At 49.4% G+C, this 25,277-nt stretch overlaps 1 protein-coding gene across 22 annotated transcripts in view; it reads left to right on the top strand.

The window, feature by feature from the left end:
* ANK1 (ankyrin 1) overlaps positions 1 to 25,277 on the top strand; it is a 174,027-nt gene that overhangs the window by 75,354 nt on the left and 73,396 nt on the right. For all 22 annotated transcript variants that reach the window (XM_083456591.1, XM_083456574.1, XM_083456593.1 and 19 more), the window contains exons 2-8: positions 643 to 744; positions 15,412 to 15,510; positions 16,517 to 16,615; positions 18,906 to 19,004; positions 19,125 to 19,310; positions 19,845 to 19,943; positions 24,299 to 24,397. In XM_083456591.1, coding sequence (XP_083312717.1) covers positions 643 to 744; positions 15,412 to 15,510; positions 16,517 to 16,615; positions 18,906 to 19,004; positions 19,125 to 19,310; positions 19,845 to 19,943; positions 24,299 to 24,397 — 783 coding nt within the window. The remainder of the gene's footprint in view (positions 1 to 642; positions 745 to 15,411; positions 15,511 to 16,516; positions 16,616 to 18,905; positions 19,005 to 19,124; positions 19,311 to 19,844; positions 19,944 to 24,298; positions 24,398 to 25,277) is intronic.

Raw genomic sequence — 25,277 nt, 5'->3', positions numbered from 1 at the left:
GCAGGGAAACGTGCTGCTTAGTGATATCAAGACATACAGTGAGTGGTGCCACGTATTACGGAGGGGGAGGGGAAAACTTGGTGCAGTGGTACCTCGGGTTACATACACTTCAGGTTACATACGCTTCAGGGTACATACTCCGCTAACCCAGAAATAGTGCTTAAGGTTAAGAACTTTGCTTCAGGATGAGAAAAAGAAATCGTGTTCCGGTGGCGCGGCAGCAGCAGGAGGCCCCATTAGCTAAAGTGGTGCTTCAGGTTAAGAACAGTTTCAGGTTAAGTACGGACCTCTGGAACGAATTAAGTACTTAACCCGAGGTACCACTGTACGCGCATTTGCCATATTGGGCGGCAGGTCTGTGCTTCTTTTAACAGTGTTCTTCCCTCAGTCAAAATGCTGGTTAGACTTAGAAGGGTTTGGCCTCGCCTTCCCTGGGTGCTGGCTGGCACCAAGTCCTACTCCCTGAGACGCTAACTTTCTGTGTGCAAGGATTTGTTTATTTTTGTGTGGAGGAGCAATCAGGTGAGCCCCCATCTGCAATCAGAATCCCAGATGCTGCTTAACAACATCAGTGAGAGCTGCACTTCAGCTATTGCAGGTTAGCCCAATACACGCACTAACAATGCCTCTTCTCTTTCCAAGGCTGATGCTGCGACCAGCTTCTTACGGGCGGCACGATCTGGAAACTTGGACAAGGCTCTGGACCACTTGAGGAATGGTGTGGATATTAACACCTGCAACCAGGTAGGCCATGAGCTCTTCCCTGACACCCCCTATCCTTGGTCCACCAGCTTTTGGCTTGGTCTTGATTGATCCAGCCTTGGTGTCTAATCAGATGCTGTTCAGGTGGCCTCGTGGTCCTCCAGCTTGCGCCAGCTGCGGTGCCAGGTAAGAGGTAGAAGATCAGCTCCCTCATTTTTTAGAGCTCTTGAGTTTCCCTCATTCTTCTGCCAGGCAGATTTTTTCTTGCAGTCTAAGCTCCAGAATGTGTGAAGTAATAATAAAAAGAGCGCCCCTGGGCATGTGCAGAATATGTTTCACTCACTGCTGAATAACTATGGCTTGTATCTTGTATTTTCATGTTGTGAAGCGCCTTGAGATCTATTAAATACAAATTTACTAAAGATAAATAAGTAAAAAAGTAAAATAGATAATATAATTAGGGCACATCCAGATGGCTTGAACTTTAGGGATTGTGTGGAGGGAAGAGAGACCTTTCTTGCCATGGAATGCTTTCTGCCTTAAATAATCATTTGTAAACATATTTATTTACCACTATGCATAACCTTAAAAAAAAAAAAAAGAGCTGTTTATAATTGTACATAAAACCAGGCAGTAAAAATCATATAAAATGTCAAAATTAGAAGCCAGCTGACTATTGTGGAAAGGTGTTTTCTTAATTGCCTGACGGAATAGAAGTGTTGTTATAAGTGGAAACAGAAGGCACCTGCTGAATCTCTATGGGCAGATTATCCTGCAATCCTGGGCCCAGGATCCTAAAGGCTTGGCTTCCTGCTGTTGTCAAATGATCCCCACCAACTCGGTAGACGACCAGTGACGCTCCTGCAGATGCTCAGTGACTGGGCTGTAAGGGTTCAGGCGATCCCTGAGGTAACCTCAACCTCAGTTCTTCAGGGCTTTCAGGGCCTAACCAGGAGAGAGTTAGGTGGCGTAGCCTCCTGCACAACAGGGTTGCACAACTGCATGGCGGAAGTTGAGTACAGAATTCTGCATCTTCATTTCTCGAGCTGAAGGAAAATGTCCAGGATTCCTGGCCTGAAAGAGGGAACCTTCTGGATCTGTGTGGAGCTGCCCAGTGTGATGAACAATCAGAGCTGCTGGTCAAAGGGTGCCACAAGATTCCTAGGTTCCAGAGTGACCTTGCCCACCCATTGGCTCTTCTTGACCTGGATCATGGCCTGGGCAAATGATGTATCAAGTATAGAAACAATGGAGTTGTGTAGCACCCAAATGTATTCCTCACCACATCCCTCCACTTTTACAGCTGGCCCTGCCCACCCTGGCATGTGGCCCCAGAAGCTTATTCAGAGGGAAATGTTGCCTTTTGTCTGAAAAAAGCTCCTTACTATTGCAATATGCCCCTGGATGTGAGAGGGCTTTCCTTCTTCCTGCCTTACGCGTGAGCTGTGTGGAGGTGCTCAATAAACAGAATGCCGGACTAGACAGGCCTTTGCTCTGTTCCAGCAGGGCTTATGTAGCTAAGAAGACATCTGGCAGTTTGTCTTCTTCCTGCCTGCATTTGCTTCTAGGGCATGTGTGCAAGAGAAAGTCATAGAATCATAGAATCATAGAGCTGGAAGAGACCACAAGGGCCATCGAGTCCAACCCCCTGCCAAGCAGGAAACACCATCAGAGCACTCCTGACATATGGTTGTCAAGCCTCTGCTTAAAGACCTCCAAAGAAGGAGACTCCACCACACTCCTTGGCAGCAAATTCCACTGCCGAACAGCTCTTACTGTCAGGAAGTTCTTCCTAATGTTTAGGTGGAATCTTCTTTCTTTCCAAGCTACAAGGTGACTTTTGCAGGGGAAGGATTTGGGCTATTCTACCTGCTGCATAAAATATTCTGGAGAGGGCTCTTCCTGTCTCCCAGAACCCAAACAGACAAGCCAGAGTCCTTCATTAAGGGAGAGCACAAGAACCAGCGCCCTTGGGGAGCCCATTTTGCATTCCCCACTGGCAGGCTTGCAGGCGAGGTGGGGGAAGGGCCTCCACAGGCAGACGGTGACTCACCTGGCTCATCCCCAGAGCCACTTCTGGCTGCTTCAGCCTGCTGATGGAGTGGGCTTGCATGGAAACCAGTTCTCTGCCATCTCTGTCCTGCATGCCCTGGAGGCTCTTCCAGGGAAATAGTTGCTGGAGCTTACAAATAGGAATCTTGGTGTCACAGCGCAGTTGGGCACGGAATGCCCAAAGTGAGGAATCAGCTCTTTATTGTCAAAAGTGCACTTAGCATGTTAGGGAAAGACATGTCCATCCCATCTCTCAGCTGCTCCCAGGTGTGCACCCAATGAAGCAGCTGCCACAACAGAGAGGCCCCACCTCCGCTTATGTATCTCGCCCACCTGAGCTGTGTGCAAGCAGGTGAAGGCTGCGTCAGCATGCAACCTGTTTCTGCTCCTCCCTCTCCAGTCCTTGTCTAGTCCTGGGAGACAGGGAGCAGGAGAGGTGGGAACGTGATCTGACTCGGTGGAAGTAGCAATTGGGCTGAGTGCTACCCCCACTGTCACAAAAGCAAAATTCCTAGTTATTTTCAGACAGCTTCAGGTGTGCTTACCGTTCCTTATCAGATGACGCAGCAGGAGGGGGGGGGAGGGCACTGTTTTTTCCTTCAGTAAAAATTGCTATGTTCTTTTGCCCCACGGCCCCTTACTGCCCACCCCTACCTCCAGAACTCTGTGGAAATGTTTAGGCGGCAGTACTAGCTATAACTAAGGACTGACCCATCCTTCCTCTTGCCTGCTGCTTTCCTTCTTCAGCACTCAGTTGACACAAACGGCAAATGGAGGCTTTCCACAAATTGCTGTTTGCTCTGATTTAGCCCTAAAGAGTGGGTTTTCCATGGGAAAAGAGCAGGGCAAGGGGAAAACCAGTCAGACCTGTGCCTGGAAAGCACAGGGCAAACAGAAAGCTGTCCTTTCTTGGCATGGGAAATACGGATGTTTGGGCAAGTCCTAAGGCGGCTTCTCTGTTCCTATGATACCTGTGATTTATTTTGTGCTATTTATTGATTGAGTTTGTATAGCACCCTTTATCCATAGATCTCAGGGCCATTCACTACATAAAAAATGCAAGATAAAAAACACAAAATACATGATAAAAACAAAAACAAGCCAATAATGCCCCTCCTCTATCTCTGGGCTCTCAAACTTCCTGGAACAACATCAGAACATAGCAAGAGCTCTGCTGCATCATCCAGTCCAGCATTTGAGGCCATCTGCAGAGCCAAAGACTGTAGGAAGAGCGTATTGGCACCCTTTTCTCACAACGGACGACTTGATGTCTATGGGGTGCCTGCAAGCAGGGCCTGAGCAGCCTAGCAGTCTTCCCCCTGGTGTTTGCTAGCAACTGGTGCTCCAACACATGCTGCCTCCAGCAGTGGAGGTAGAAACATAGCCACCCAGGCTAGTTGCCATGAGTAGCCTTATGCCCCAGGAAGGTGTCAATTAAGGCCATCTAGGTTGGTGTCCATCACTGCCTCTTGTGGAAGCACATTCCGCATAGGAGCTCTATAGGATCAGGCCAATGGCTCACCTAGTCCAGCATTCTCTGAATGGCCAGCCAGAGAGATGCCCATGGGAGGCCCACAAGCAGGACCTGAGTTCAGCAGCTCTCTCTCTCTCTCTCTCTCTCTCTCTCTCTCTCTCTCTCCCCCCCCCCCATAGTTCCCTGGTTCTCTTATAGTGGCTGGAACATAGCCATCATGGCCACTAGACAGGAATCTGCCCAATCCTCTTCTCAAACCATCCAAGTTGGTGGGCATCACTGCCTCTTGTGGGAGTAAGTTCCATAGTCTAACTCTGTGCTGCGTGAAGAAGTCCTTCCTTTTGTCATTTCTGAATCTTGTAGTTTGCTGAAGGTGCTGAGAACTCTCTCTTGGAGATCCCTTGTCCCTCTCACACAACTGCATTTCCAGGAGAGGGGAATGACTATGGAACCAGGTCTTTGTGTCTGCTGTGTGGAGATGTGGCTGCATGTTTTTTACCGAGTGGCACAGCTCACTTCTCTTTCCCTTGCAGGCTTCCTAGAGTCATTACTCCCTTGACTCTGCTAGGGAGACGGTGTTAGCATTTCACACCTCTGGTGTGTAATTAACCTGCTTCTGAGCTCATGTCAGGAACATGTCTGCCCAAAGTACAGCATGAGTTAGAATGCAGTCAGCAACAGAGAGGCTTGCATTTCTCTCAGACAGCTGGAAGCAGTTGGCTGTCAACCCTCCCCCCTTTCTTGACAATGAAATGAAGGCAGCCCTGTTTAGGGAAGCTTTTAATGTTTAATATACTATTGTATTTTAATATTCTGTTGGAAGCCACCCAGAGTGGCTGGGGAAACCCTGCCAGAGGGGCGGGGTATAAAAATAATAATAATAATAATAATAATAATAATAATAATAATAATAGCCATTAGCAGAGGGTAGGCTGGAGAGAAGCCAACTGTCAAGAAGCACAGGGAGGCTCGGAAGGCAGGAGGGTAAGCATTTCCTCACCAGAAGAGGAGGCAGTTAACCCCATGAGCCCAAGGAGTAGACGAATAGGGAAAATATTAGACAGAAAACAAACCCAGAAACATAAGGGTCATAGGTTCAGAATATTCTGCAGAAGCAGGAAGCAGTCTTCAGAAGGGTCAACTGAATCGTAAGAGACGGGATGCTCGGCTAGAGCATCAGAGGCTAATTATTTGCTTTGCAATAATTACGACTTGTGTGCTGTGTTATCAAGACGGCAGCCTGGGCTCCTGACAGCTCAGAGGTTATGTGACCTTGACCTTAATGCTAGGACCTTGGGCTGCTTTGGGCCACAGAGGTGCATGTTCTGGACTAGCTCTGACCAAGCATCTTCAATGAGGAGAAATATGTGTGTCTATGGCAGCTTCAAGATGGCGGCCTGTTTAGTGGTGCTTTCATTTGGATTTGTTTGTGCAACGTTTGTAGGGATGGGCTGTGATGTTGGCTTTTTATTGAGCGTTTGTTCAGATTTGTTTATGAGAAAGTGTTTCCTCATACTTTCTGCTGCATTATCCTGTCACTTTTCTTATTGCAGAAAAAGTTCAAGGGGAGGGAAGTGGATTTGTTGTCCAAGTGTGCCAGATCACCTTAATGGTGCAACCTAAATTTGCCCAGAAGCAACTAAATCCCTCTTGCAAAACAGCAGCAGTCTCAAAGTGCCCTGTGTCAGAGGTGTTGTCAGGTCAGGGCTGTGTCTCAGCAGTGGAGCACTTTGAGTGCTTTGTGTGTGGAAGGTCTCAGGTTCAATCCCTAGCATCTCCAGGCAGGATTGGGGTTGTCTTCTGTCTGAAACCCTGGAGAGCTGTTGCCAGCAGTGCTCAGCTATGCAGAGCAGCACTCTGACTCTGCAACAAGCAGATTTCTATAGTCCTGTGACTTTGGAGCAGAGCACCAAGGCCCAAACTAGCAGAAGAAGCAGGAGACGATCAAACACAGCAGGACTGGCCTACTTCATTAAATAGAAAAGTATTTTATTGTTTTATAAGTGAAGGTTACACCTGTATACAAAACATGTGATTAATAGAACATCCAACTGCTATTTAAAAAACCAAGCTCCTCCCTTCTTATATAGTCCCCTTAATAGTCCCCATTCACTTAGGGCTTTGGCCATTAGTACAAACACTATGAATTGGGTCTGACAGCTCACAGGCAGTCAGCACATTGCCTTGAGGATGGGGGTGATATCATCTCTTGCCACACCATAAAGTAACTGCATAGCGTCATTCTGCATGAGCTCCAGCTTCCAAAGAGCTGCCCATGTAGAGTGCATTGCAGGAATCTATCCGGGAGGTGCTTAGAGCATGGATCACTGAGATGAAATGCTCTTGCGCTAGGAATGGGTGTAATTGGCTGTAAGCGCTCCTTGCAAGTGACGCCACAGGCCAATATCCCCATACCTAAAACTGAGCACCACTTACTCACAGGAACTCCATCTTGTCTAGATTTAGCTTTAGTTTATTGCCCACCCTCTCCAGCCGTCAAAGCCTCTAGGCTGCTAGTTTCAGCACTCAAACAGCCTCTCCTGATTTAAGTGGAAAATGGGCAGAGAGCCGGGTGCCTTCTGCATGCTGATGAGACCATGCTCCAAATCCCCAGTTGACAGGTTCTAATGGCTTCATATAGACATTAAACAGCACGGGGGACAAGATGGACCTTTGAGGGGGCCCACGATCTAAAGGCTATGGCTCCAAGCAGTTGTCCCCCCGTGCTGTTTCCTGCCAAATACGCTGAAGGTAGAAGTGGAACCACTGCAGTCCAGTGCCTCCATCTTCCTCCCACCCCCGGCGTTGTTCCCTGAGGACACCATGGTTGATGGTTTCAGAAGCCACTGAGAGATCAAGGAGACCCAGCAGGGTTGCATCTCCTCCCCATCTCTCTTCTGATAAAGTTAACCCAGCTTGCTCCCTTTCCATTCCCGGGCTTGGGGGAAAGTTGTGTTTTGGTTTGTCTAGAGCGAATTTGGTAAGTTCCAGTTTAAAATGCACACAGAATGAATTCCTCCCTTATCCCTAATTTCACTGCACAACCTTCTCTTGAAGCAGCCACTTCACTTTGTGGTCATGTTGGGTGATTTTGTATCTTGCTGCACAGCTGTTTGATCCTGTTCTGCTGCGGAAGAAGATGTGTTCCTCTGGAGAGTCTCTTTTCCCCCAGCGCAGGCACAGGCACAGGCACAAATCCAGCCCTTGATTCTGGAGGCAGCTGCTGTTTGTTCTTAATTGGGAGAGACTGTTGTGCTCATTATCATGAAGTGCCGCTGTCAAGCCGGGCTCCCGCCCCAGAAGAGGAAGGGAGGCCTTGTGGTAATGGATGCGCACACACAGCTCCTGGGTAGATTTTCTTCCCCATCACTGATCAGAAATAAATACTTATTCAAGGTGCCCCCCACCCCAGCTCTTTTAGAGAACTGAGACCAAAAAAAGGGGAGAAGTCTAATAGGATCACATTCCCTCTGGATGTGTGGAATTGTGTCTGTTGGGTATTATCTGGACTTAGGAGAGGCAGGGTGGATCCAACCACCCTCAGTTTTCCCAAGCTGTCTGGTTTAAGTGAGAAAAGCGCAGGGCAGGGGAGTAGTTGCAGTCACTATTTATATATTTGTACACTTTCATAATGCAAGACAGCTCTTGGACCCTTCAGGAGGAGATGGTCACATTAGTCCAGGCACCCACAACCTTCGGCCCTCCAGATGTTTTGGACTACAATTCCCATCAGCCCTGACAACTGGTCCTGCTAGCTAGGGATCATGAGAGTTGTAGGCCAAAACATCAGGAGGGCCGCAGGTTGGGGATGCCTGCATTAGTCTTTGTTGCAGGAAGTTTATTAAAATGAGTATGTGAAATATACTCAGAGTCCTGCAGTGATTTCATGCTCTTTCATGCTTGTAAAACAGTGATTGAATTTCAACCCAAAACTCAGGCCTTTATATACATTATTTACACAATGAGTCCCGTCTGATTGGCTGATTCTGCTTCCCTCCTGGAGCCTGATTGGTGTTCTCCTGCAGGCCAATCAGTTGCTGCATTCTAAGATCCTACCTGCCTACTGTTCTAGGATCCAAGCTTAGTACATAACAGTATACAATCTTTGACGACTAACTGGGTTGCTTCTTTTTCAAAGAGCACCAGCTTGTTAAGGAGTTAATTGCCTACATAATTGGAAAATTACCATCCAGAAATTGGTAGCAACAATGGAGCGCTCACACGCAAGGCCCTTGGAACAGGCTTTCCGGAGCCTGATTCTTTTTAAAGCTTTCTCATGCCTCCTCCCAAGCCTTGCACTGATGCTCCTGGCACAGCGCCCTGTGTTGGAATTCCTGCTCCTGTGTCAGGTGGATTGGGATCTACTGGGAGAGTTCTGGGTGGTTGCAGCAGATCAGCAAGAAAGGATTTTAACTCCTGGTTACCTCACAAAAACAACACCTCAAAAGCTTTCTCTCCCTTCCATAAAAAACAATACTTGCAGAAGGTGGGGAACCGGAGTGGATTTTTGTGGGAAAGGCGTTGTGAGCTTGCTGCTGGTACTGATCACAAATTCCTGGGCTGAGCATGTTCTCAGACACATGCTGAGTTGTATCCAATCAAGTTCTGCTCAGAGTAGACCTACTGAAATTAATGGGCCTAAAGTTAGCCATAAAAACCACTCTTCATGTGTGGCCGCCTGCCTGACCCACTCTTTTGCACCTGGCTCCAGTTGGTGGATCTTAGGGCTTTAGGATGAGCCTACCCTAAAGTAGATCTTGCAAGTGTGAGACCTGGCTGCCTGTCATGAACTCTGATAGCAGGCTCAACAATTAGGGCTGCCACTTTAATTTCCCATAATATCTTTGGAGCAACCAGTGCCAGATTTAGGGTGGTATGGGTGGTTCCCCTGTAAAAGGGGGTGTAAATTGAGAAGATCCATTTGGGGGTGCAAAACTCAGGGCACCATATTATGAAAGATTACCTTACCAAAGTCTGCCTCTGGAGCAGGGCATCAGCTGGGACTTTGTAAGAAACTTAAACGGTTCTTTGAGGAACAAAGGCACCCAGAAGAGCCTTTCTTTGGCCCCTGGTCAGAAGGCAGCATGGGAAACATTTCTCCCCGCAGTCTTGGATACAGCACATAGTTGTGGGGTAGCCCCTGTTCGGGGGGTTGTATGTTGCAGCGCCAACGATCTCTTCTGTTCCGGCCTTAATTTCTAGGCATGTTGGGTGTGAGTACAGCTTCTTTTCGGGAGGAAGCCAAGGGAGCCATCACAGCTGGCTCAGTGGTGCTGCGGCTGCAGCTGCTAAGAGCTAGCAAATGCCCTGCCGCCGATTTCATTTTATTGATCTGTTCCCAGACACGGACCTCGGCTTCCTGTTGCCTTAGGCGCTCTTCCAGAATGTTTCGCTTATTCCTTGACCTGAAAGGACTGCAACTGCTCTGGCTAATAGAGCCAGGCCTTGGTGTCAGTGTGGCTCCCATGTTGAGGGCCTGTTTGTCTAAGCCATAGAGGAAGCTTTTCCTGCCCTTGAGTGCCCCTTCCAGGCCACAGGCGAGGCCTTCTGCCTTGAGGTGCTCCCACATCGCAGGGTGAGTTGTGTGTCAGACTGAGCCCCCCTCCCTCTTCAGGAAGTTTCATTCATGAGGTGGAGTGGTAGAAATTTGGGGCAAGGAGGGGTTGCTACCAGATGCTAGAAGTTTGTCTTCAGTGAGAGATAGGCAGCGGCATTAACAGTTTATACATGCAGATTGTCTGGGAAATCAAAATTCAGCACCAAGACCCCACATCCTCTCCAGGAAAAGCCGTGATCTGAAACCTTAAACGATGCAACTCTGCTAGTTTTTCATTTCCTTATGCTTTCTTCCCAATGACTTATTCAGCAATCTTCCTCTTCTACATAATTTACTCTGGATTGCTACACAAAAAAGGGTGGTGTCAGAGGGGAGACTTCACCCCCAAGCCAGCTTTTTCTCTCTCCCCACGTTACTCCCCCCCCCCTGCCCCCGCTGTCTGCTTTCCTTCACTTCCTGTCTGATTAAGATAAGGTTACCAGATTTTTTTCAAAGAATCCGGGGACACTTTTCTTTTTAAGAGAAAAAAAAGTTATTAAAAAAAGTTTTATTTTTTAAAAAGTACTATCTTCTCTTCTGTAGTCTCCTCTGTCACACAGCCTTCCTCTGGGCCGGCCTGCTCTCTTGGAGCGCTAGCCGCCATGGAGTAGGCTCGGTGAGGGCCTGGGCTTGGCTACGGATCCTTGCCCTCCCGGTGCTCTCCTACTTCTGCTCCTCTGCGGTGGTGGCTCCCCTCTTTTTTCTCCTTCCTCTTTCTCTCTCTCTCTTCCTTCTCCTCTCCTCCTTCTCCCTGCGTCAGCTCCGGGGTTTTCCTGGGCAGCTGGGTGGCGGGGCACTCTCACTCCCGGCTCGATTTGGGTCATGGGGGCTTTGGTTGGGAGGATAGGCAGAGAGAGAGAGAGGAGGGAGAGGAGAGGGAGCTGCTTCTGGGTAGAAGCATCCACTCTGAGGAAGAGATCACAAGCTCGAGAAAGGAGTCTCTGAGCTTAGGGGGAAGGACAGTGTGTGGTGTCCTGGGAGAGTAAAGCCAGGCTGAGCCAGGAGAAGTAGAAGCTGGAAAGAGGCCATCTACTTAGGTCTCCTTCCAGTCAGGAGGGGAGAGAAGAGACCCAAACCAGTGGAGCCTTGGGTCTACTACTTGGAGCACTGCAGGAGTAGGGTTGTCTAAGGGGTGTCTAACTGACAGAAAGTACCACCTTGTTGAGAACCAAAGTATTAAGTGTGAAACAACTGAGAAAACCTTGACGTGAAATAACACTGTAAACTGAAGTATCCTAAATTTTATTCACTTGTGTCATAAACTTCCTTGTTATATAAAATCATTATTGTTTATTTGTACAAATCCTGTCTGAGACTTCTAATTATTAAGTTTACCTCACGCAAGTCCCCTACAAGATAATCTGAGGTAGTCTGTGGGGATTTGTGGGACTGGTGTTCTGTGAGTTGGGTGCGCACTCTAATTTTTAAGTGAGAGGACGGGCCCAACGGCGCCAGGGGAAAAAGAGACATTGCACTGGCCACACAAGGCCGCTGTGCTTGAGCCACTAACCTGGATCCTTTGCCTGTCAGCTCCTCTACTATTTCATCCACCCTTCCCTTTTACAACGACTGGAATCTTGGCATTTAATAAATAATAATGTAGACATCCAATGAAGCTGAATGTTGGGAGATTCAGGACAGATAAAGTAAAGTAAGTCACATGGCACATAGTTAAGGTAAGGGCAGGGATGGCCACCAACAGTGGCTTTGAAAGAAGACTGGACAGATTGTGGGGGAGAAGCCTATCAGGGGCCCCAGTTGGAGGCAGAGATGCTTCTGAATGCCAGTTGCTGGAGCCCCAGTTGGAGAGGAGAGGCCTCTGGGGCTCAGTCCTGCTAGTGGGCTTCCCACGGAGGCATCTGCTTGGCCACTGTGAGGCTAGTGGACGAGAGGGACTCCTGGCCTGACCCTGCAGGCTCTTGCTATGCTCTTACTGTTGAACTGTTTCTTTAAATGTAAAGGGTTCATCATTGTTTCACCCAATGTGTATACCTTTAAGGGGCCGGAGCAAGGGCCAGAGCAAACTAATGAGATCCAGCCTTGCAGCTGTGAGGCATAGCAGGTGCTGCTGAGTTGCATTGATTAAGCTGTGTTGGGAATTGGCCACAGTATATAAGGAGCAGCACCTAGCTCTGCCATTTTACCCTGGGGGATGGGTTGGTGGTTGGGTCGTGTTTGTTTGTAGATATATTTAGTGTATAAGGAGTTTTTGTTTTTCTTATTAAAACCTTGTTTGAGTTATTTTTGAGTCCCTTCTTTTTAATGCAAGCTCTCCCCAGCAAGCTCTCTGCGCTACTATACTGCGAAAAAACCCAACACTTACACTAGTAATAATATTCTGTGTCCAGAACCGCATTGCATCTGAGTCCTGAAACTAAACATCTAAGTTCTGCACTGGCTGCCTGTATCTTACTGAACCAAGTTCAATGTGTAGCTGCCAGTGGACAAAGCCCCAAACTGCTCACCTGAAGGGTTGTCTCATTCCTTAAACCCAGATCAGCTGCAATAATCTGGAGGAGCCCTCCTGACTTCCCCATGGTCCTATTCATTTAGGGCTGATCTACACTCCCTCTGGTCTCACTGCTTTCTCTAGAGGGAAACTGCTCTTTGACGCCCTATTGGAGCAAATGGCAATTCGGGTTTTCTCCAGATTGACGTTTGCTCTGATTTAGCACTGAGGAGCGGGTTTTCCCTACAAAAGGAGTGGGGCAAGGAGGAAACCGCTCAGACTTGTGCTTCTTCTAGAAATGGGGAAAGCAGAAGCCCTTGGTGTCTACACAAACTAAGATTTTTAGCATAGTACTGGCACCAGTATTTTGAAATGCTGCTCCAGCTGAATTCAAACAATTCTGATATTTCATTACCTGTTCAGAATGATTTTGTTTTGCCAATAATTTTTAGATAAATAAAATTCAGTGCTGGTCTTTTGCTCTGCCATTTGTGATATTGTAATTTTATGATGTTTTAATTATTCTATTGGGTTTTATATAAGTTGGCCATCTATAGTCTTATTAAGGAATTGAATAAATGGAAATGTGGCTTTCTGGGATGAACCACCGGTGAAAATTGGTGAGCAAGCCCCCTGAGTTGAATGGGCATGGGGGGGTTGCACTACCTGATTCTCGGTCAAATGGGGCATCTGCTCTGGGACTGATCATCTGCCAGTCATGACAAATTCTGGAGCTTGTTAAGTGAAGACCGAGGTGCCCGTCCACTGCTGGCCTCTCATGGTCTGATAGCGCACCTGCCTTTCCACCCTGGGGAATATCACACTTGTGGTCAAGGTCCAACCTCACATGTCCTGTATGAGATAAAAGAGGGATGCGTGTGGTCAGACCTAGCCCACAAGCCTTGTATTCTCACACAAAACTGAGCACGGCCTCTTAACCTACCATCTGATCGCCATCTGCACCAACCTGATTCCATCACCACCATTCTCAGAGGACCTGCATCTGCATCTTTCATCTGTCATGTGCCACTTTAGATGCCCAGCAGCAAAGAGAAAGAGACCTCGGATTGCCCTGGGATGCCAATGTGGTGCCTAGCTGAAAAGGAAGGAAGAATCCACATGGTTTGGGGTGGGTGGGGGGAGCCTGTGTCCGCTTGCAGGGAGTTTGGGGCTTCAAGGCAAAGATGTTATTTACCTGTGTGGGTTTAGGGACCAGTAGGATGGCCATCAGTCTTGGGCCACACATAGTGCATACATTTAAAGCACTATGATACCCATTTAAAAAGTCGTGGTTCCCCCCCTCCCCATCCAAATAAAAATTCTGGGAACTCTGGTTTGTTAAAGGGTGCTGAGAATTGTTTGGAAACTCTAATTCCCCTTACAGAGCTATGATTCCCAAAGTTCCCTGGGAAAAGAGATTGATTGTTAAACCACTCTGAGAACTGTAGCCCTACCTGTAGGGGCATAAGGGCTTCCTATCAACTCTCCCTGTGGTCCCCAGGATTCGGGGTGGGGGGCACGGCTGCTTAAACCAGTACAATACTGCTTTACAATGTCTGGAGCGGATGTGGTGTTACTTTGGGCTTATCCTCCAGATGACCTATTGACGGAGCAGGTACACTGATTCGCTTGCACAAAGCTTATGCAGAGCTTAGACTTTATTGAGCATTCATTCTGATTTGCTTGCAGGGGGGTTATACAGCCATGAACTTTCCTCCCAAATTCATGCTGATTTGTTTCCGGGGTGTTTCCACATCATTCATTCATCCCACACTTTCCCTCTTAACCATTCATTCATCCCAACAGGTTGTTGCTGTTGCTGTTAAATGGTTTTGTTGTGCCAGCGTGACAGACTAGCTTTCATCCACTTCAGTTGCACAGACCTAAAGTAGACCCTTGGATTCCTCCTGCAAAATACTGACGGTCTAGAGGTGATGCCCCCCCAACCTGTGCATAGGAGTTTCAAATGTCTCCCCTTTCACCTGGCCGCTTTTCCAGGGTCTCTCTGTTGTGCTTGGAAAGGTGGTGAGGGGACTCTGCTCACTTGCTCTGGTGGCCTCTTGCTCAGGGGGGCAGCAGGGGGGCTGGCAAGGTGGAGCCATGCTGGCTGGTTCTGCGCATGGACTCAGACTGATTCAGCCTTTGCCCAGCTCTGGTTGGCTCACCTCAGAAAGGATATTGTAGAGTGGGAAACGGTTCTGGCAGGATCAGGCCAATGGCCCATCTAAGCCAGCATCCTGCAGGAAGCCCACAGGCAGGATTCAAGCACAAGAGCCCTCTCCCCTCCTGTCAACTGGGATTCAGAAGCATGGCTGCCTCCAGGTGTGGAAGCAGAGCACAGCCATCCTGGCTAGGAGCCATTGAGAGCCTTGTCCTCCATGAAGTTGTCCTAGTTGGTGCCATTGCTTCCTCCTGTGGCAGTTTAACTATGCACTGTTATTCTCAGTGCCAGGATATCCTTAGAAACTCTACCTTCACAATTGGTAGAGTTAAACAAATAAATTGAGTGTGCGTGCATATGCAAAACATGGCCAGAAGAAACTTGGAGACTTTATTGGCACCATTGTTGGGACCCAGTTGGAAGACGAATCAATGACCTGTCCTCCTAAAAGCTTAGTCCAGAACCATTACCGTGGAATTTCTTCTACCTGTAGTTGGTAGGATTAACAGCTGTGACTAGTAGCAAACTTGAATTGACAAGATTAAATGATATAATGACAGCAGCAGCAACAACAACAATGTGCTGTTTGTCGTGAACAAATGAGAAACCAAAATTATTCTTTTAAGCTGAAAATGGTTGCCGTTTCTGTCTTCTTATACCTCAGCATTACTAGGTGTAATTCCTATTCCTTGATGTTTTCAACTTTATATTTTAGATTGATCCTGCGTAATTATATATGCATGTGGCAGAAATATAATAAAGAGATCACACACACCAGAAATGTTGCAGGACACCTGCAGTGCTCCCCTTGATGAAGCATGTGGTGTGTGTGGAACAGCTGCCCCTCTCCCCAACACTCTGGGTTGAACCACTGAACCCCTGCCCTGGCTGAATCTGAACTGGCTGCAAGGCAGGGCCATGAAGAGCGAGCAAGCTCACTTCTGGCCCTGGTCTCATGGAGTCTCTCCTCTTTCCAGAATGGGTTGAATGCTTTGCACCTGGCCTCCAAGGAGGGACATGTGAAGATGGTGGCTGAGTTGCTGCACAAGGAAATAATTTTGGAAACCACCACCAAGGTAAGCCCCTCCCCCCCCCCCGGTTGGGGTGGGAATGGCTCTTTTGAAACTGAGGTTGGAGACAGACAAAGGTGGCCTGCAACCAACAAGAAGAGCTCTCATGGTTGCTGAGACTCTCCTGGGCTAGAATCCCTTATATATATCCTTTATAGAGACCAAACAGAAATCTCCCCACAAAGTTGCTCTTTGCTGCCCCGGGGGAAAGGATTTCTGCTGGAAATACAACAGAGAGAAAGGGTTAAACATTGCACAGTTCCAATCCTGCTTTTTTTGTTTTTAAGTGCATGTTGATTGCTTTCTCATAATTAACACCATGTCTTGTTTGATTCAAAGTAAATCCCACCAGCCTGAAGTCTACCCACGAGCTTGATTTAGACTGCAGGACCCTAGCAATTGTAGACACTTCACTTATGATCATTAGCAGCCCCTAACTGTGTGGTTAATTGGGGTGGGTTAAAGAGTGGCTATCTGCCAGCTCAGCTGACTCTGTTGTCACATATTCATAGAATTGCTCAATGGAGGTGGAGACGCTTATTCAGAAGAAGAAAAGGCTAAGGACTAAACCCTACACAAATCTGGAGTGGTCCCTAAGAGGGTTAGATGGCGCCTTGTACATCTCCTTCTGGCAACTCCTGCAGCCAAGCTGGTGTCAAAGGAATTGCTCTGCTTTCCTTTGGACCACATCAGCAGGCCTGGGCAGCCCAGGATCTCCAGACACACTGCCCAGGTTTGCTCCCTGGGGAGGTCACTTTGGTGCTACTAGTACAGCGGTTTGACTTCACCCCCAGAGGCATACTCCATTGTATCTCGAGACAGATGGATGTCAACAAGAACAAAATACGCTAGTGGCTACCCAACTTGGGGGGGGGGGGGGTTCTGCTGTTTTCTCAATGTATAGATCCATAGGGGTTTGTTTGTCTGTTTCTTTGTTTTTAAAGGTGTTTTTTTCTAGACTGCTTGCAATTTGTACCCTGCTTGACCCTTTTCTTCCATCTGGCTTTTTCAGAAAGGGAACACGGCCTTGCACATCGCTGCCTTGGCAGGACAAGAGGACGTGGTGAGGGAGCTGGTGAACTTTGGGGCAAATGTCAATGCACAGTCCCAGGTAAGTTGCCTGCCTCTCCCTCTCCCTGCAGTGGCCTCGCCTGGGCAAGGAGCTGGAAGGCTCTGGAGCTTCAGGGCTTTGAAGGCTCTGCGGGAAAAGACCAGGAGTGGGCCAGGCCCCTTAACAAGCAGGGGGCAGAGAGTATTGGGCGCACAAGGAAACCGATTCTACATGATCCAGCAGTCCTTTGCCAGACTTGGCAAGCCAGCCAAGCTGTGTGCCTTATTATTGTTTTTAAATAGTAGTAGTAGTAGTAGTAGTAGTAGTAGTAATACTAGAACAGGGCTAGGGAACCTTTTTCAGACTAAGAGCCACATTGCCTTCTGGATAAGCATTCAGGGGCCACAAGCAAATGGTGGTGGTGGGGGAAGCCCAGGCAAAAGTAAGCAGAGTAGCAAATTTTGATGTGCAGTACTCTGGTTCCCACACCCGCCGCCATCCGTCCCTCTCTGTCCTCCTTCCAAGTGAGAGAGAAGCGCTCCGGGAGGGTGTGAAGCCACGGCTGGACTGTCTGCCACTGTCCAAACAGATGAGTCCCATCTGTTGCTCTGCCCGTCCTGCCCTCTTTCCCCTCCCTGACCCTACCTGCCACCATTATGTGGTCCCTGCAAGAGAGACTGTGGCCCCGGGTCTATTTCAAACCAATCACCAATGGTGTTAGTTGGCTCATTAATCTGCCCACTTCAAGCCTGCAGCATTGTAAATATTGCTTCGCTTGAGTCTGGCTGGGCTGGGTGAAGCTTGCAGATTCAAAGCCATCCAAGGTCTCTTTCTCGCGTCCCTCTGTGTGCATCACATAGATGCTTCTGAGCCTCTTCAGTCCCCGGCTATCTCCCTGCCAGCGTCACTCTCTTTCTGCCAGGCAGCCAACCATCCTCATGTCACCTGCTCCGGCAGAGCTGCGGGGGGGGGGGGGGGCAGTGTGGGTCGTCATGTCTCTGTGCCTGTTTGGATGGAATAGGGACCATCATCTGGCGCAGGAGCCCCCTGCTGGCCCCGGGGAGGCACTGCCCCTCCGTGACAGTCTGCTGTGTCTTTGAGTTACATAAGCAGGTATCTGAAGGTCAAACAAATGTCAGGGAGTTGGAGAGAAATTGGGTAGGGAAGCACTGAGGCAAGGTGGGGGGTGGAATGCATAATGACAGGCTTAGGGGGCCTAGAGGGCAAGCTCTCTATTTTCAGGACTCACTGCTGTCAGTCACTCTGGCTGAGATCAGCAAGCAGACCCCTCCCCCTCCCCCAAATCCTTCTGATCCTGTTTGCAATTTGTACTTTTGAGTCATTTTCCCAAAGCAAGGAGACTGAGTGTGCTTGCCTTTGGTTGCATAAACATGAAGCCATGCTCATTTTGTGAGCGCTTTAGAGCTAATGCTCAGCCTCTCCGCTTATGCTGGCGATACTTTTGCTAAGCAGGTGAGTAAACAGCTGGTAATTCCAACCATTTGGTTTTAATATGCACAGACCGAGATTTGCATTAGGCTAGCAGTTTATTTGTTTCCTTTCTAGATTATTATTTGCTAAGCAGGATCTTGAGTAGAAACTGAAATGAATAAAAAATGCAGAACTGTTGTTTAAAATTTCATCGTTGATAACCTTCTTTCCAAATCCTTCCTTCCTCCCTTCCTTCCCTCCCTCCCTCCCTCCCTCATCCTAAATCCTACTCCAGCCCCACACCGTCTCCTTTTCTGTTATTTTATGGGTGGTCCCAAGGCATTTTGGTGCCTACAGTGGAGAATCCAAATGATGCCCCTAACCCAATCCACCTCCCCATACCAGTTAGCCCAGGGCACACACTGGGAAGGTTCCTTGTGTTAGTTTATTTGAAAAGAGATCAGTTGTATTGCTCTCTTCTCTTTGGGGTCCTTGCCTTCCAAGGACAGGTTTCCCACTGTCTCACCATCCAGAGTGACGGTGGTGGTTTTCCAGACATAGAAATGAAAATTCCAAAAGCAGAAGCAAGGGCAGGTTCCCCTTGCCCCTACTTTTTGTCCCAGTTTGCAGCCTTCTCCCTGTAAAGTTCAGCAGGAGCTGCTGATAAGCAACCCTATTTCTCTCTGCATAGCACCGCTCTGGTTTCCATTGGTCATCACACCATGTGACAAAGAGCTGGGACTCAGAAACAGGCTTTTTGCTGTTATGTTATGCGACCATTGATTCTATTGAACTTTGGAGTATTTCCCTTTGCCCCATAAGCCAATCCATTTCACCCCTTGTGCCTCCCTGCCGTTCTGTGATTGGTGGGGGTTGTTTTGTGCAGCTGGCAATGCAGGTTCTGATTCTGTGTTTGCAGAAAGGCTTTACGCCTCTGTACATGGCAGCGCAGGAGAATCACCTGGAAGTGGTCAAGTTCCTGCTGGAGAATGGCGCCAACCAAAACGTTGCCACGGAGGTGAGTAGCTCCCCCTTTGTCCGGTGTTCCCACTCCATACTCCGCCCTTGCGCTTCTTTGGGATGACATGAACCCCTTGGCTCACTATGTGTCTCTTCCTCCCTCCCTGATCCATGGCAGGATGGATTCACACCTCTGGCTGTGGCTCTGCAGCAGGGCCACGAAAATGTGGTGGCTCACCTGATTAACTACGGGACCAAGGGCAAAGTGCGGCTGCCAGCACTGCACATAGCTGCACGCAATGATGACACTCGGACGGCGGCTGTGCTCCTGCAGAACGACCCCAATGCGGACGTCCTGTCCAAGGTAGGCAGGGAGTTCCAGTAAGGGCCAAGGGCTGCCTTTGAGGGGCTGCCTTAGATTGAGCAAGGCTTAGTTTCCAGGTGCAATCCCTCCTAAGGTAGTTTATGGGGCTAGCCACCCAAGACTGGCATCTTGCCTAAAGAAAACTGCTGGCAGAAGAGCCAGCTTTGAAGTATCATAGAATCATAGAATCATAGAGTTGGAAGAGACCACAAGGGCCATCGAGTCCAACCCCCTGCCAAGCAGGAAACACCATCAGAGCACTCCTGACATATGGTTGTCAAGCCTCTGCTTAAAGACCTCCAAAGAAGGAGACTCCACCACACTCCTTGGCAGCAAATTCCACTGTCAAACAGCTCTTACTGTCAGGAAGTTCTTCCTAATGTTTAGGTGGAATCTTCTTTCTTGTAGTTTGGATCCATTGCTCCGTGTCCGCTTCTCTGGAGCAGCAGAAAGTACTTCCTGCGTTTTGCAGATAGGTCATGGCATTATATTCACCTGGAGTCTCCCCACCCTCTTCTCTCTTCTCTCCCACAGACTGGTTTTACCCCACTGCACATTGCTGCACACTACGAGAACCTCAACGTGGCCCAGTTGCTACTGAACCGAGGCGCAAGCGTCAATTTCACTCCCCAGGTGGGTGTCCAGAGTCCTCTCCCGGCTCTTGCAGGAGGCCCCTTGACATGGCCCCAGTGCTTACAGAAGGGGAAGGGAAGGGCCACAGCTCAGCGCAGAGCACCTGCCTTGCAGGCAGAAGGCCCCAAGTTCAATCCCTGGCATCTCCAGGTAGGGCTGGAAGAGACACCTTTTTGACAGCCTGGGGAGCTGCTGCCAGCCAGTGTAGACAATACTGAGCTCAATGGACTGACTCTGTTTAAGGCAGCTTCCTATCTGCCACATCAGACTGTTCTAGGGGATGGCTTGCATGAATGAATGAATGCTCCTTTGTATAAAAATGAAAAAAGAGGTTTTTTAATAAAAAAACTAGCACATAGAAAGCCAACCTGCCTGCGAGGTTAGGCTAGAACCCTGACATGCTCCTTTTCTGTGTTCAGGGAATGCTTTTGTACAGAGGAACATTCCACTGTGCTCCTTCACCTTCAGAGACAGCAAAGAAGACCCCCTTTGAGAAAGAGGCCGACCCCCTCCCGTAGTGCAAATGCCCTGTTTAGTTGCCTCTGGGCTCTTTCATCACAATTTCTCACTGGTCCCTGAGAAGCAGGACAGGAGTGAGGAGAAAGGATTAGGGCTTGTTCTGGGTCTCGGACTTGGCTCGGAGGGCCCTTCAGCCACTCGTGGTCGGGGGCTGGGTCCATTCAGTCTCAGCGCAGATCAGAGACCTCTTGTCAGGCCCTGGTGGATGCCCCTCTGCAAGTGGCCCTGCCTCTGGGGCTGTAGCAGAGCTGGCTGTCAGTCCAGTGGGACAGGAGGGAAGGCCAGGAGAAACTCAAGTCCCATAAGCATTAACTGAAGAGTCAGAAGAGCAAGACGCAGGTCTTTTCCCCAAGACAGCCTTGAGGCAGCCGTGGGAGATACAGTGAGATGAGTTGCTGGGTCTGAAGATCAATGGACGTGTGAGGGAGCCAGATTGCTTCTTGGGAGTGAGCTGACCAAGTGCTAAGTTAGCTTTGTGGTGTCCTTGAGGATCACAGCCAGCTTGTAAGGCTTGTGGCAGAATTGGAGCGCTGGTGGTGCGGGTGGGATGGGGCTGGAGCCTGGCTGCTGGCAAGCTTTGCTGAAGAGGCACTCGCGCCCAGGGGGGCTTTAGAGACCTGTGCAAAAGGGAGCCCTGCACTCCGATGCCTGATCTGATTAGCCACGGACTGCTGCACGGTGGAACAACACAGAACAGAGGTTGGGACCACAATCCCAGGGAGCATCTGTCTGGCCTTCTTCCAAGGCCACACCCTTTCCCCCAGGCCACACCCCCTTCAGCATCCCTGACTGACACCCTCCGTGAGTGTTTTTGCCTGGCTAAAATGTGTCCTTGAGCTCCTTTAATGCCTCTTGGCTGCCTGGATGTGGGGGAAAGTGTGAGGATGTGTAGAAACCAGCCTGCTCTACAAAGGTGGCACTGATGTTGGTTGCTGCACCCAGCTTTGCCTCTGGTCCATAGCTGTCAACTTTTCCCTTTTCTTGCGACAAATCCTATTCGGTATAATAATAATAATAATAATAATAATAATAATAATAATAATAATAATAAATTTTATTTATATCCCGCCCTGCCTAGCCGAAAACGGGTTCGGGGCGGCTAACAACAATCAAGTAATCAAACAGTCAAATAATCCAACATTCTAAAAACATTTCATTATAAAAAATAATTAAAATCAAAGGCCTGATGGAACAACTCTGTCTTGCAGGCCCTGCGGAAAGATGTCAGGTCCCGCAGGGCCCTAGTCTCTTGTGACAGAGCGTTCCACCAGATTGGAGCCACAGCCGAGAAAGCCCTGGCTCTAGTTGAGGCCAACCTAACCTCTCTGGGACCTTCAGGATGTTTTTATTTGCAGACCATAGGTTCCTCTGTGGGGCATACCAGGAGAGGCGGTCCCGTAGGTACGAGGGTCCTAGGCTGTATAGGGCTTTAAAGGATAAAACCAGCACCTTAAACCTGATCCTGTACTCCACCGGGAGCCAGTGCAGCTGGTATAGTACCGGATGAATGTGACCTCGCAGCGAAGACCCCATAAGGAGTCTCGCCGCGGCATTCTGCACCCGCTGGAGTTTCTGGGTCAGTCTCAAGGGCAGCCCCACGTAGAGCGAGTTACAATAATCCAGTCTGGAGGTGACCGTCGCGTGGATCACAGTGGCTAGGTCAGGGCGAGAGAGATAAGGGGCCAACTGCTTAGCTTGGCGGAGATGAAAAAATGCCGCCTTTGTTATAGCTGTAATCTGCGCCTCCATAGAGAGGGAGGTATCGAAGATTACACCGAAACTCTTAACGGACGGTGCTGGCACTAATTGCACCCCCACAAGAGATGGGAGTTGCCCCCTCAATCCCATATCGTCCCGTGCCAGCCAGAGGACCTCTGTCTTCGAAGGATTTAACTTCAACCGGCTCCCACGTAACCATCCAGCCACAGCTTCCAGACATCTGGTCAGTGTGTCTGGGGCCGAGTCAGGATGGCCATCCATCAACAGATAGAGTTGGGTGTCATCGGCATACTGATGGCAATCCAGCCCAAAACTCCGGATAAGCTGGGCGAGGGGATGCATAAAGATGTTAAAAAGCATCGGGGAGAGTATCGCACCCTGAGGCACTCCACACACCAAGGAGTGGCGCAATGACAATTCCCCCCCCAAGCGCCACCCTCTGTCCCCGACCAGAGAGAAACGAGTGCAGCCATTGAAGGACTGTGCCCTGGATCCCCACGTCGGCAAGGCGGTGGTCCAGGAGTTCGTGATCGACCATGTCGAAGGCTGCTGACAGGTCTAGAAGAATCAGCAGCCCCGACCCGCCTCGATCCAGCTGCCTGCTGAGATCATCTGTTAGGGCGACCAGAGCCGTCTCGGTCCCATGACCAGTGCGGAAGCCGGATGGGAATGGATCCAGAGCCGATGTTTCATCCAGAAACCTACCAAGCTGTTCAGGAACCGCTCTCTCAATCACCTTACCCAGGAATGGAAGATTCGAAACCGGGCAGTAACTGGATAGATCTAAGGGATCTAATGATGTTTTCTTTAAGAGCGGGCGCACCACTGCCTCCTTCAGTTCCCCTGGGAATATCCCGGTGCCAAGGGACAAATTGATGATATCTCCCAGGGGGGCCCGCACCTCGTCTGGACACGCTCTAATCAGCCAAGACGGGCACGGGTCAAGAGGACAGGTGGTGGGCTTTCCAGCTCGGAGGCGTCTGTCCACATCGGCTGGGGATATCCGGTCAAAGTGGTCCAATACTGGACCCGAGGACAGTCGAGGGGCCTCCAGTTCCTTTATTGTATCCAAATTGGCAGGGAGGTCATGGCGGAGGAACAGGACCTTCTCCGCAAAAAAGCTCGCAAATGCCTCACAGCTGTGTGTCAGATTGTTATTTAAATTTGGCTGTCCTTCAAGGGACGTTAAAGACCTAATTATACTAAATAATTGCGCTGGGCGAGAGCTAGCGGATGCAATGGAGGCCGAGAAGTAAGACTTCTTAGCGGCCTTCACTGCCATCTCATAGGTTTTCATAAAAACCCTATAAGGTGTTCTTGAGGCTCCGTCACGGGCACCCCGCCATACTCGCTCTAGCTGTCTGAGGTCCCGCTTCATTTTCCGGAGCTCCTCGGTAAACCAGGGAGCCCGGTTTCTGCGGGGTCTCAGAGAGCGCTTAGGTGCGATCTCATCGATGGCTGCCAGGAGCTGGATATTTCAGCCCTCAACAAGCTCAGTCAATGAGTCGTCAGGGGGAGCAAGGTCCCGCAAGGCTTGACGGAATCTATCAGGGTCCATCAGCATCTGCGGGCAAGACCAAATCAGCTCGCCACCTAAGCAGGGTGGGGGTGGAAAGTCAATCCTGGCTTTCAGAGCGTAGTGATCAGACCATGGCACCTTCATCGAAGGAGACATGATCACATCTATACCTACGCCAAAGATCAAATCCAGCATGTGGCCTGCTTGATGTGTGGGGCCCGAAACAAACTGGGAGAGCCCTAGTGTCGCCATGGAAGACACCAGGTCCAGAGCCTGTGAGGAGGGAGTGGCATCAGCATGGATGTTGAAGTCCCCCAATACCAATAGGTTAGGGAATTTCCCTTTAAAAAAGGAAAACGTTGACAGCTATGCTCTGGTCCCGCCCACCATTGGTGTTTGGGAAGGTTGTCCAGAAAGGAGAGGGTCCCTCGGGTTGGAAATGGCTCCACGTGTGCTTCTAGGAGAGGGCTGGCTTGCATGCAGAAGTTCCTGGGTCCAGTCCCTGACTGGGACTGACCCGCTGGAGATCTGGGAAAGCCATGGCCCATCAGAAGAGGCATTGCTAGGCATTGCTCTGCTCTTCTCTCCACAAACACAGAATGGCATCACCCCACTGCACATCGCCTCCCGCCGGGGCAACATCATCATGGTGCGCCTGCTGCTGGACCGGGGAGCCCACATCGAGACCCGCACCAAGGTAGGGACATAAGATCAGGCCAATGGCCCCTCTCATCCAGTATCCTGTTCTCACAGGGGCCAACCAGAAGCCCCAAGGGAAACCTGCAAGCAGAATTTGATGCTCTCCTATGGTTGCTTCCCATAAGCCTTGCTGTCGCCAACTTTGGAGGCAGAACATAGCCATCCTGCTAGTAGCCATCAAGAGCCCTCTCCCCCTCCATGACTTTGCCTCATTTTCTTTGAAAGCCATCCAAGTTGGTGGCCAACACTTCCTCCTGTAGGAAGGAGTTCCACAGTTTAACTATGTGCTGCATGGAAGAAAAGTCCTTTCTTTTGTCTGTTCTGAATCTTCCAACCAAGACAGGGCCTTGCATCAGGAGAGGCAGTAAGGAGAAAAGGAGGGCAGCCCTGTCAGGCCACCACCCCTTCAGCTATGTGGTCCTTGCACCCCCCCCCCCAGCTGCCCCTTACTACCTCTCGCCCTCTGCGAGGTCCACAGCCCCTCCTTTTCTCTGCTGCCAACACAGATGCTATGTTTTTTCAAGAATTAAAATTGTAGAGTTGGAAGGGACCTCGAGAGTCATCTAGTCCAACCCCCTACAATGCATAAATCTTTTGCCCAATGTGGGGCTTAAACCCACCACCCTGAGATTAAGAGTCTCATGATCCACTGGCTGAGCTATCCCTGAATATCTCCTGCCTCTAACGTAGTCAAATGGCATGAGTGCACACTACAAGCATTTATTAAAGCAGAAAGGAGAAACAGGGGTGTTATGATCATTAAGTGGACAGAAGCCTATAGGTTCGGTTTTGTATTATCGTATTTGTTTCTTTGTCCTCTATAAGACAATGGTGAACAACAAGGCAGTCCTTATTCTATCAAACTATCCCTGCCACCA

Source organism: Podarcis tiliguerta (genome assembly GCF_965153285.1).
Source record: "Podarcis tiliguerta genome assembly, chromosome: 8".
In the NCBI taxonomy this organism is placed as follows: domain Eukaryota; kingdom Metazoa; phylum Chordata; class Lepidosauria; order Squamata; family Lacertidae; genus Podarcis; species Podarcis tiliguerta.
This window is presented reverse-complemented; position numbering and strand designations above follow the sequence as displayed.